At 40.8% G+C, this 13441-nt stretch overlaps 1 protein-coding gene across 2 annotated transcripts in view; it reads right to left on the bottom strand.

Moving 5' to 3' along the window:
- Positions 1-245: 245 nt before the first annotated feature.
- Positions 246-13441, bottom strand: part of ZNF576 (zinc finger protein 576) — a 17508-nt gene continuing 4312 nt past the window's right edge. The window contains exons 4-8 of one of the 2 annotated variants that reach the window (XM_080561319.1): positions 10255-10326; positions 9063-9268; positions 8806-8883; positions 6580-7883; positions 246-489 (exon numbers count right to left, since the gene is read on the bottom strand). In XM_080561319.1, coding sequence (XP_080417445.1) covers positions 9247-9268; positions 10255-10326 — 94 coding nt within the window. In that variant the 3' untranslated portion in view covers positions 246-489; positions 6580-7883; positions 8806-8883; positions 9063-9246. Of the gene's footprint in view, positions 490-6579; positions 9269-10254; positions 10327-10651; positions 13436-13441 lie in introns of those variants that run through there. The other variant, XR_013940761.1, reaches the window with a different exon arrangement.

The raw sequence follows: 13441 nt of genomic DNA, 5'->3' as shown, positions 1-13441 counted from the left end.
CGCTGAAATCGGCGGGGCGCCTCCCCTAGAGGGATTCCCAGTCAATTTGCCTTCATCCGAGTCACGGCACCAAATTTGTTATAAGCGAGACCACGCAATTTTCTGGTCGAAGATAATTTATTAATTAAGTAAGCAGGTACAAGCAAAACAGCGCTGGGCGGCTGGGGAGTCTCCGCTCCACCACAGCACGCAACTTTCCCTTTTCAGTGTCGCTGTTTTATAGCATCCAAGTTTCGGCTTGTCAGGACTTGTTGAACCTTCTGAAGCTGCGCAGTTCGTTGTTGGGGTTGTTTTTCTTTCAATGATCATGGGTTGTGCTGCTCGTGTTCAAGGGGGAGGGTAGTGAAGCGGCAAACAGTATTTCACAGAGTCTGTTTTACCAAGGATGTTTATCCAACACCCCCTCCCCACTATCTACTTGCTTAGTCTTCCCCCTTAACAAGGTCGTAAATTGCAAAACCTTATCTTCTCAGCAGATTCTCTGAATTCCTTTTAAAGACAATGAACAAACACCCGATAATTTATCACAAATTGGAGCTCCAAGGCAATATTAGTGCTCTTCAGCCACTACCATATTTAATAAATGTCCTGTTTGCTCCTGTTTGTTAACTTCATTGTAACAATAAACATGGCAAGAAAGTATTCCTACATACTGTTATCAATGAATCAGTTAGAACTTTGAGAATATCTATACTAGCTGTGCCTGGATAAACATCTATTTCTTTTTGTCACATTCACATAAAGAAGCTAGTCATGCCTAAGGAGGCAAATTGTCCACAGCCAATCTAATATCACTATAATAGATATTTCAAAGTAACTTGTCTTCACCATTGTGTACAGCTCTCGTGCACAATTTGAATAGATATAGAATATTGCCAGCAACTATTACCAGTCAGAGGGGGCCTGTTGCATGTGCATGTATGTGTACCGTAATTGCTTGTTCACTTCTCTATTATTTATATTCTGTTCTCTTGTCACCTTTTCTGTTATTCATTTTCCCTTTAAACTCCTTTAAATCCCAATCTTCCTAGTTTTGCTTAGAAGGATTACCTTTTGATATTTCCAGTTTCATGTCACCCACTTTGAAATCCATGTGCTCTTCCAAAGACTACTGAAACATGTTAACCAAAAATGAATAAAATATTCCTCGGGAGTGTATAAAATTGAGTTATATAGCCCTTAGGTATGGTTTCCATTATTTCCTTTCCCAACCTCCTGCCTTTTGATTGGCAATGTATGTCAATCAAATGTTTTATTTTGGGTGTTTTTGAAACTTCCTGATTTTCTGTAGTTTATTTAGACTGGGCAAGACACACTAGGTGTTTGCGCATTTATTTATTGCATGCACTGCTTTTTTCATTCTCAGCCTTATTCCCCTGGACCTTGGAATCTTTACCAAAGTTAATAAGCACATGGGAACGGAATAGTTACTAAATATTCGTATCCATATTGTAGCCATCTATCTTTGAGCTAGATTTTCATATGGACATTCATTTCATATGGACATATTAATTTCATCACAAAACACATGTGAAAATATAGAATGAATTATTTCCAGTAATGGAAATATTATCTTCCAGGTCTGTACAAGCAGTAACAGTAAAGCTACCAAAAATTACTAGTGAATATGGCACTGAGAATTCTTTAACTTCTTCAGAATAATATTTTATAGCTTTGACTAAACTAAAGATGTGATGACCTGAAGAAGGAACAGATTCAGAAACATTTACTTATACAAACAGACCCACTGGCTTCAATTCTTTTGCTCATCAACTTTAGCCATGGCTTAAAGTGTTCCTTTAGGCTGGCTGTTCATCATGTAGTTGAGCCATATGTTGAAATACTTGAATTAGCACTATCTGAACACAGCACATTCACAATTTGCCACTGAACCTTATATGTATATACACATATTTATATTATATGCACACACACACATATATATTATATATACATATAATATCTGAACCCTAACTAGCATGGTTTTAGCATGACGAGTTTGTTCTCTTTGTAAAAGCCTTGCTGTGTGGGGTTTCTACCAGAGTTCATTTGCTCAGGTAGGTTGCTGCATTAGCAAGCTAAGAGTACTTTCAGTCCTGAAACAAGATAGATTACTGCTAGCTCTTGTTTTCAACCCTATACTGCTAGCTCTGGTTTTCAACCCTATGGTCTACATACCTGTCAGAAAGCTCATATTTTGACTAATGAACAACCTTCTAAAATATATGGTATTATCTTCATATAATCAATTCCTTGAGGTAAATAATGAAGATGCTAACATAAAGGATTCATATCAAGTCTTCACCTTTCACCTATCCTAGACTATTATTACATTCTGAACAAAACACAGAAATGCCACAGAATGTCCCTCCCCCAAAAACAAAATAAAAAAAAAGAAAACAAACCCCCAAAAGTCAAAAAAATAACGAACCAAACAAATATTCATACCTAAGGTGTAGTTTTGTTTTTGTTTTTTCAGACACTCTGACTGATTCCTCAAGGAGTCCTTAATGGAATGCAGACTATTTTTTTTTTTTTTCTCGTTAATTCTTTTCCTTGCTTATCACTTAATCAATTACAATCAGGAGAGTCCAGGTGGTAATCAAGCTAGTATGAAATTGTTTTCATGGAATAATTTCAATGGATGTTACATGGTAATTACCACTCTAACATTAGCATTAACAGCAGGGATAATTGACTGAAGTTGCTGTCCCTAGTCCAAGATGACCCTGTATTTCCTACCTGAACAAGCAGAATGGTACTTTTTTGTTTCTTTGTTTGTTTGACATTCATGCACATTTATAGCAGTAAGCACTTCAAAGAAAAAAAAAAAAAAAAGTTTTTAAGATCAAGTCAGAGATAATATAAATATTTTAAAAATGCTAACCTTCTGCTTATAAAAACACAATATTAGCAGAATATTAATTTCCTGAGTTTCACACAGCATAGGGGCCTTCCCACCATGGTGTTAAAGATGTTTCTTTCCATGTCTTAATTAGAACCTTATCTTCAGGTTGTATTCTATGGATTGCTATATCTAACGGGGACGCTGTGCTACCAACCCTTTCGCTTGTAATTCCCTCCGTCTATTCATAAGTTGTATTAAATAAGGTGTTAATTGTGTGTCCTGTATCTGGGGGTGATCAGCTGGTATCTCTAGATCATAAGGCATACCGTATAGCATTTCAAAAGGTGAGATTCCGACATCGGCTCGAGGCTGTGTTCGAATATTCAATAGTGCAAGCGGTAAACATTTCACCCAGGAGGTTTTTGTCTCCATCATAAGCTTCGTTAGTTGCTTCTTAATTTCCCCATTCATTCGTTCTACCTTTCCAGAGCTCTGAGGGTGCCACGGTGTATGATATTCCCAACTCGTCCCCAAGGCTCTCATAGTTTCTTTGGACACTTTTGATATAACGTGCGGGCCGCGGTCAGAATCAATTGTTTCTACAATCCCATACCTCGGGATAATGTTTTCTAATAGTATTTTTACCACAGCTTGGGCCATTGCCCTCGTTGTCGGGAAAGCCTCGACAAAATGTGTGAGATGGTCTACAATTACTAATGAATATTTGTACCTTCCCACTTTTGGAAGTTTTGTGAAATCCAATTGAATTCTGGCAAAAGGTCGGTGTGCTAATTCCCGACCTCCTAATACTCTTTCCCTCATTTGTTGGGCATTCACTCTTTTACAGACAAGACAATCATGCACAATTCGTTTTGCTACATTGTATATTCCAATACACATATATTTTGTAGCGAATTGGTCCACTAGTGCTTGAGCTCCCCAGTGGGTGTTCTCATGAAACCTCCGTAGCACTCGCAGAGCTGCAGACTTAGGAAGCATTTCCCGTCCATCGGGCAATATTCATTTACCCCCCATCTATTTCTTTTATGCCCATTTGAGCCATTTTATCCTTTTCTGGCTGCGTAAAACAGAGTAATGTATATATGGGTCCGTGTAAATAACAATAGCAATGTGACTTTTTCCCCTCCTCCTTTTCCCAGGACAAGCAACTACGTTGTATAACATCAAAGCCGAAATCCTTCCAACAGGCATCACGTGGAAATTCCTTTAAGTTTTTGCCACAGTCTGAGCAATTTTCCCTCGCTCTTATAGTTCTCATACTCATTAATGCTGTTCTTTTCGCCTCCTGATCCGCCAGGTTATTACCCCTAACCTGAGGGGTAAGGCCCCTCTGATGTCCTTTTATATGTACTACAGCAACGTCCTTAGGTTCTCTAATAGCTTGTAGGACCTGGGCAATTAATTCCTGATGTATTAAACCCTTTCCTTGTGAATTGATGAGCCCTCTTTCTTCCCATATTTTACCAAATGTATGTATTACCCCATAAGCATATTTTGAATCTGTATATATTGTGCCATTTTTAGTCTTTAACAATTTTAGGGCTCGCAAGATGGCATATAGTTCACAAGCTTGGGCTGACCAGCTAGGGCTCAGGGGTCCAGATTATACTATCTCAAATGTGTTCCCATTTACCAGCGCATAGCCTGATTTTCGTTTCCCTTCAACTATTCTTGAGGAACCATCTACATATATTTGTTCACCGACAGGTAATTCCACTTCTTCTAAATCAGGTCTTAATTTTGTTTGCTCTTCTATATTTTGGAAGCAATTATGACCTAAGGGCCCATCAGGTTCCCCATAAAGAAACTGAGCAGGGTTCTGTAGTGAGGTTGTTTCTAGTGTTAATTTCAGAGACGAGATTAATATTTCTTCATATTTCAATAACCTGGCATCAGTGATCCATTTTTCTGCCTTTTGTTGCAGTACTCCACGTATATTATGTGGAGATATTACTTTAATTTCCCCTCCGAAGGTGATTTTTTTGTGCTTCCTCTACCGGTAAGGCGGCAGCCACCACTACTTGCAAACAATTTGGCCACCCCCGGCTAACCGAGTCTAATAATTTAGACAAATATTTTTTACTCCCTGCCCATTCTTGGGCCAGCACTCCGTATGTGGTGCCTTCCGCACTGTTCACGAACAAACAAAAAAACAAAAAAAAACGGCCTCCTCAAATCTGGCAAACTTAATGCTGGGGGTCATGCTAGTTCTTTCTCCTTCTCATTCTCTCTCCTGACAAACACTTTCTTCACTTCTCTTAATAACTTGTCCAAACCCCGATACCCCGATCCTGCCAATCTTCTATCTTCTCTAATTTCTTCTAATTTCTTTCTAATTTCTAATATCCAGCCAGGAGTTTGCTACGAATTGAGTTTTCAGCAGGGCCTCTCCCACAGGAGTCCCCAGATCCACCCCTGAATATAGCTGCAGGCTTTTACGCAGCCTCTCTAGCCATTCCGTCAGGGTTTCATCCCTCTTTTTTTCTTTTTTTTTTTTCCCTCTTTTTTTTTTTTTTATTTGTTGTTGTTCACTAAAGGCCTTATTGATTTTGTGACCTCTCGGGACTGATTCCCTAATTAATAATGGTTCATAAATCTTGCATATGACCACGGTGTATGGGGTCCTGATTATTCCAATTAGGTCTCTGCAGTGGCCACTTAACATCTGCAGCTGGACCTTGCTGATGCTGTTGATCCCAGATTCGCATTCCCGCTCTCCTAATCATTCCCCTCTCTTCCGAGGTAAATAAAATCCCCATTATAGATTGTATCTCCTCCCACGTGTACACATTGGGTCCTAGGAACTGATCCACTCGCTCTGCTACTCCGAGGGGGTCTTCCAATAAACTTCCCATCTCTTTCTTAAAATCGCGGACATCCCCAGAATTAATGGGGACATCCACATACCCCATTTCGGGTTGCGGGCCTCCCATAGATATTTCTCTCAACGGATACAGCCCCCCCACGCTCTCAGGTTTCTGAGATTTCTGTCTGTTTTCTAATTTGACTCCTAGTTACCGGCCCTTGATCGACATCACTGTCCGACTCCCCTGAAGGGTTCGAAGGCCCTGGGGGGGCCGTGGGCAGGGCATAGGGAGGTGGTGATACTGGGACCTCCAATTCCCGATTCTTTTTCTTACATTTCTCCTCCCCCTTCTCCTCCCCTCCTTTTTCTTTTAACGAATACAAATTAACTCGATCCCCCGAGCCCAGCCAGAAACTCGCATATTCGCATATTCGCTTTCTTCTAAACAAAAAGGTTCTTTGGCATTCACATAAACATTTAAGGCTTGACACACCCCGTCATTGGACGACCCATACAAGGGCTAATAGAGACTGTCGCCTTGAATTTGCTGACCTCCCCAAACTTCAATACAATAATGAATCATTTTTACTTTGTCCTTTCCCCGCCTAGAAGGGGAATCACTCCAATTCTTAATCATCAACCCCAGTGGACTATCCGGGGGTATAGGGGGCAACCTAACCCCTCCCATGGGACCAGAAGGCTTACTCTTCTTCTGTCCCATCTTCCGGAGTGCCTTCACACACACACACAGCCGCTTCCCCCTTGTCGTGGTCCAGTCCCTCGCGGGATGTGGGAACCGCACTACTGAGGGGTCCGCACTCACTTCGTCCGCAATTGGACGTCTCACACAGACGCGCTCCGCGAACACCAACCCCAATTGAACGGAACACGAGCCTATACTTACCCACCCCATGGATCTTCGTTCGGTCTTCGTGTACAAAGATTACCTAGGGGTTTGCTGGCTTTATTTGCTTGCTGCCCGAAATTTAGGGTTCGTCGGTAGAGGGCCCGAATGGGAATAGTCCCGGCGAAGGCCGCCGAAATCGGTGGGGCGCCCCCCTCGATAGGATTCCCGATCGACGTACCTCTATCCGAGTCACGGCACCAAATTTGTTATAAATTACTCTTTTAGCCAGAAAGAATTAGTTTATTGAGTAAGCGATCAGCAAGCAAAACAGCGCTGGGCGGCCGGGGAGTCCGTGCTCCTCAAACAGCATGCACCCTCCCCCCCCCTTCACAGTCCCCTTTTATCATCGGGTTCTTCCGGGGTTACGTAGCCCCCCTTCCCGCTACTGCGGCTGCGTCGACTGTTGCTAGGGCGTCTTCTCCGGTCCCTCTGGTGGTCGCACAGATGAAGGCCGTAGTCTTCCTCCGCTTGGTATGTGGTGTTTTTCCCTCCTTAACTGGTCATGCTGTTTTGTCTTCAGATAGGACAGTGGGTTATCAATTTTGCAGTTATAGTATTTACACGAAGTTCTCTCAACTCTCCGTCCGAGACAGCAACAGGCAGGGAGCCTCAAGGTCCTTACAGCCACCTGGCGACTCCCTTTGTTCCTTCTTAATATAGCCATGGGAAATAATGAACAAACATGCTTCATACACCACAGTTTAATTACCTTCTGAGAGATAAATTAGCGCATTTCAATAAAAATCTTAATCTGGGCCTTGACCTGAATCTCAGAAAAGGAACAAAATGCAAGATGCTTTTGCACTACTCTAGTCCTCCATTATAAATAATACTGAGCTTCTATATACATAGGAATGCATGTTTTTGAAAACTTCATTGACCTTTCTGGTAGATATCAGCTGTGACCCAAGACTGTACAAGTTCTTTTACTTTCCCTGGACATATACCTTGCTCTCAGAAGAGGATTTCTTTAGGAAAACTTAAAGAACTCAATATTTTGCCTTCTTTCCCAGGTTATGACTTTTACTATACACTTGTTCACAGAAAATGAACAATATTGGCTTCAGCATCAAACCTGGTATACAGTGGCTGTTTCTGGCTACAAACTGGATGCTGGTTGAGACATCAGTTGCTATCATTGGACCCTGGTAGTTAAGCAAATTTCAGCTCCTGTAGCAATTTGTTTGTTCAGTGCACACATCAGCTGCCACATGACAGTGTTGTGGCAAATGCTCTCAAAAGCTTTCTGAAGTTGAGATAGACATATTGCTGTTTATTTCTTCTTGTAGCCAGTCATTTAACTATAGAAAAAAAAAAAAGTCAAGAAAGCTAGCCACTCATTGGCTGATTGGGCTAGTTGGAAGAAATGCAATGTGAAAACTTTCTGAATTGTTTTCACAAAGCTATGCTACCCTTGCAGCAGAAGTATAAGCAGCTGGATAACGTCACGAGGATAAGGGTCTTTTACAGGGCGACTCTTGTAGTTTATCTCCAGAAAGCCATATCTATTTTATCCTTTTGGCTGTACAGCATGCAACAGAGATCACCACAATGTTTTCAGTTATATTTTTCCCTCATATCTGGTTGTAGATATTTAACAGACCCTTCTCCAATTCTATATTGGAGTTCTGCGCAGCCAAGGAACTCCTTTACAGAAAGTGTAAATTCCCTTCCTCTTCTTCCTTGCCTATCCTCCACAAATATCCTGTACCAATCTATAACAGTGCGCAGGTCATTCTGTCACACCAGGTCACTGGGATTCCAGTGATTTATAAACCTCAGACTGTGCATGGCCTTCCAGTTCTTCATGTTTGTTTCCCAACTCCTATTTGTTAGCTTAATGATAGTTCTGCAGGTAGCTTGAAGAAAGCAAGAAAATACCTTCCTTTTCTGAGAGGAAATGTGAAAATCTTCCTGTTACCTTTCTAAGTACCTCTTTTGTCATGTTTTAATCAATTATTTCAGGGCTTGGTGCTCACCTCTAATGAACAATTAAAAGCATTTGCACTGGCTTAGCATGTTTGTACACAAATACGTTCTCCCCACTTTCTATTAGTTGTATTCCATCTCTTCCCAGTGGTACTCCTTAATCTTCAAATAAAGTACAATCATCAAAGAAGTCAAAACTCTTGTAGTGACACTGAATATGCAGTCAGGCGTTGGTCTGACATCACTGTCTGTTCCTACCCAGCTCTCCTTAATCAGAAGGATTACAGAAGATACCTCTCAAGAGCCTGTTGCTCTCATCCTTGCCACTGGAGACCCTTGACCTGTTCAGTGTTTTTCCTCTGTACATCGCTACTGCTCATATGGATAAGAAAAAAGGGGTAATTAGAACATCAGGAAGTGACTGGATGATCCTTAGAAGTTTCTATCTGCAAGATCATGGATATTGATTTTTGAAAGTAGGAAACTTCCCCAGAATGATAGATCACCCTGGAAAACAGCTGCCTCTGTCCTATTCGGAAATCACCACTCACCTTTCTCTTTTCTTCGTGGCACAGGTTCACATCCAATGACCTGAATTACCCAGTCAAGAAACTGCTCAAGATGGAACTCATTCTTCCCACTCAATTCCAAGGGCTTTGAATCTTCCTTCTAGCCTTTTAGGAACTGCCAAATCCAACAGCCCAATAGTGGTGAGACTGTTGCATCTCCATGTTCCTATGCACTGTCAGCTGTGAGGCTGAGAACATATTTTGAGTAAGCACACATGCTTGATACATACATTCATATATACAAAGCTGACCAGAGAGATCAACCCAGAGAGAAAATACAGTGCTTATGTAAACACAGACAGCATCAACAACCTCATCATGCTCCCCTCTCTGGCTAATCAGGGTGAAATTCAGTCAGTGGAGAATATATAGATACATATATATACACATATAAATATATGTAATAATAATATATATATGCAATGCAGATCCCTCCAGTAACTTGTCTTAGATGTTCAGGCTATCCAGTAGCTGGTCCTTGGATACCAGATCTCCCTCGACATATCAGTCTGCAAGGCCTGCAGCCCCATTCTAGTTGTTCGTACTGAAACCTCTTTGCACACATACAGGCACAGATGCACTCAAATGTTATGGATCCCTCCAGGAACCGGTCTTATACACCGAGTCGGAATGCTGAATGCCCTGGTCTGCCAGTTACTTCATACACAAATAAGCATGCACACATGGAAATGGATCTCTCTGCTACTTGGTCTGCACCTGTGGCCTTATCAGTAGACAATCCCAGAATCCACAGTCTCCTACTAGCTGGCTTTCACCTTCTGGTTCTTCCAGTAGGCAGCTATGAGACCCTCTGGCTTTGCAGGTTTCTGGTCTAGATTTACTCCAATACTTGTCTCTAAATTCTGTTATCTTACTCAGTGGCTACTTCACAGCTTTCTTCTTGCTAACGATCACACACTGACTTATACAACCCCACAATATGTACAAACTCCAGTTTCTCCAGTTTATGGCATGCCAGACACACAAGCCTATATAATCTGTGGCCATTTTATAGCAGCTGTCACTTAGACCCCAACCATACACGCATATGCACATGGAATAGAGAGTGTTATCACCAAGGGAATTCATTATAGATGAATTTAGCAGTAAGAAAGAACAGATTCCATTGATCAGATGCAAGGCACAGATGTGACTAGCACGTTATATCTTTTACCTCTGTTTTCCCATGCTGGTTCCTCTCCAAACTACCTTGTTCCCTTCCTGTTCCTGACTTTGGTCCATTTCCCTAAAAAAACACATAAGTCTTTTACAACCCCAAGATTCTCTTCTCCTGCATCACCCCTGTAGTTAGTAACCTCGCTCAGTCCATAAGGTGACCTGGAATGCAGTTTACAGCTCTCACTAGTGCATGTTAATGTCTTTCACAGCTGGACAATTGGCTGATAGCTGTGAAAACCATGGGGCAACCTGGGCCAGGGTATTCAATCGGCTCCAGTTAGTTTACAGGTATTCTATCAACTGTCATTATCCTCTTTGCTCCATTATGGGTTTGGAGATGAGCTTTTAATCATATAATCTAACATAAGACAACAGCTGAAATCCAGTAATACCTTTATCCTGAAATCCTTTTTCCTGTTACAAAAGGTCACAACTGTCCATATTTCAGAGAGTTCTTTGCAGTAACCGTACCCTTCCTCTTAGTTGTACTGAGTTTAAGCTCTTTCTTATGCAACGTCTTGTCTATTTCCTTTTCATCATCCCAGGTGCAGTCAATCCTGATCACGTTTTCTCTAATACAGTGCCAAGTGAAGGAGCTGCATCTGTATCAGGGGATGTGTGCTGCAGATGAGATCAGTGTCATTGTTCCCAGCATCAGGGAGGAGCAGCAGGCATTCCCTGCAGCATGAGAATAGGATGGTGGCACCCTGTGCCAGGTGTTCTTAATTCATAGAGGCTATCAAAGGACTTGATCTGGCCATATCAAGTAGGGCTGGGTGTGATGTTCCTTGGTGCATAGTAACCACTACAAGTTTTTTCTGTAACCAGCACCTACCTCCTTTCGCTTTATCAGTCCATTACTGGCATATTAACAGCATTTAAAATAGTTCAGTTTTTGGACCCTCACTACAAGAATGACATCGAGGCCTCAGAGCATGTCCGGAGAAGGGCTACAAAGCTGGTGAAGGGCCTGGAACACAAGTCCTATGGGCTATGGCTGAGGGAACTGGGGCTGTTTAATCTGGAGAAGAGCAGGCTCAGGGGAGACCTTATTGCTCTCTACAGCTACCTGAAAGGAAGTTGTGGGGAGCTGGGGGTCAGCCTCTTCTTGCAGATAACCAGCAATAGTACTAGAGAAAATGGCCTCATGTTGTGCCAGAGGAGGTTTAGGTTGGAAATTAGGAGACATTTCTTCTCAGAAAGAGTGGTCAGGCATTGGAATGGGTTGCCCAGGGAGGTGGTGGTGTCACCATCCCTGGGGGTGTTTAAGGAAAGGCTGGACGTCATGCTTAGTGACACGGTTTAGTGGGTGATATTGGTAGTAGGGTGATGATTGGACCAGATGATCTTGAAGGTGTTTTCCAACCTTAATGATTTTATGGTTCTATGATTTCTCATATTTACACATAGAGTTTGCATCACTTCGGGTCACTGGTACTTTCTGGTGCCAGATAAGTTGGAAGCCAGCTCTGAGTTTACTCTACGAGGTTCTCTGTTTGGCAGGGAATTTCCCATATTGTCTGTTAATTCCTGGACTTGATTCACTTTTCTTGTAATCACGGGTACTGCTACACACTTCTTCTTCCCATGCTGCCAGTCTGCAAACTTATGATATTACATAAGAGAAATAAATGTGGTAAAAATTTGGATAAAAAAGTCATATTAAAAGTTATGATATCTCCAGTTCAAGTGTTTTAGTTGTTTGTTTTTTTTTTTCCAGTGTGTTTTTCATGTGTTGTCTCTGCTATTAGATGTAACAAAATCTAGATTAAAAAATCTTCTACCAGCATAGCTACAATGAAAAAAAAAAATCCTACATGTGTATTCATGCACGCACATCACATTTTTTTGTTGGAGAAACTTTGTAGAGACACAGAAGTTGTAACTGTACTCATACTGTAAATTCTTTCCAGAACTGAAATATAAATAGGTGTATTTCAACCCTTGCCTAATGTATACTTATTCTACTCCAACTAGCAATTTTCTGAACAATTCCTAAGCATGTTCTGGCATTTAATATGTACAGGAGCCATTTCCAATAGGGCTTTACATATAGCCATCATAGTTTGGAGGCAGAAAAAAGTTTATTACTTTAGATGAAGACTGATCTGTGCCAACTAGCCACTGCCCAGGAGCTTTCCCAAGCATGCTTTCTACTATACCTGTAGACAAAAATGCCAACAAAAGAGTACCTTTGGTGATTTAACTTTTAAGTGCTTTACTGTTGGTATAGACCATGTCATCATTAGGTGTGTTCTGACAAAATAACTAACCTGGCAAAAAATGTGTGTGAGAGCCCTGAAAAAGCCAAGTTAGGAACTCCTCAGGATATAGCAGAAACATTTGCAGAGACACACTTTTATGTTTGAAAAATATCATCCTTTCTTTGTGTGACAGCAGGGGAATAGTTTTTTTGATCTGACAAAACCACCAGTAGCTACAGAGTAGGAATTAGAAGAACAACACAAAAGGTTTTGTGTTGAGTTTTTTGTTTACATAGGAGTGTGTCTTAAGTGAGCTCTATGCAACATCTGGTCTTTCTAGCTGATTTTGCAATACTTACACCCTAGGATTACTTAGACAAGTACTTTTTTTTATCAACAGTGTTATATATGTATTTTATACTTGTTTATGTTTTGAATCAGACCAACTAATTACTAATTAATTTATTTATTCCTTTGAGAAGCTTTTCTTCATCACTTAAAAAACCTCCACCATTACATGGAAAAACAGACATATCTAAGAAAAATCCCCATCAGGATGCATAGGTCAGGGTTTAACCTCTGTATTTGACTGTCATTAATCTACTTCCTTTGTGGAAATGTCTCTTGCAGCATCTGTTGAGACTACAGAAATTGGACAAAATCACTTTTTCCTAGAATTCAGTGGCTACTATAAGTTGCCACTTTCCATTTTTCACTTTCACAATTACTTCTATGAAGAGAGTCACACAACACAATAATTTTAGAATACAAAGTTGAACTCATGTAAAGATCCTTTTTTTAGTTCTCTTTCTACTAGCAAAAAATCATTCTACTTAATAAAAAAACAGCATATTTACTGGCATATATAAATCATAAACTACAGGATTTTATGCAAAAACAGTCTACATTACAGCCATCACATTAAATTAGCCATAAAAATTGGACAATTCATACTGAATATTGCTTAATGTATTCTTT

Source organism: Anser brachyrhynchus (genome assembly GCF_964034855.1).
Source record: "Anser brachyrhynchus genome assembly, chromosome: 1".
In the NCBI taxonomy this organism is placed as follows: Eukaryota; Metazoa; Chordata; class Aves; order Anseriformes; family Anatidae; genus Anser; species Anser brachyrhynchus.
Note: the sequence above shows the minus strand (reverse complement) of the source record. Positions and strands in the feature narration are given on the sequence as shown.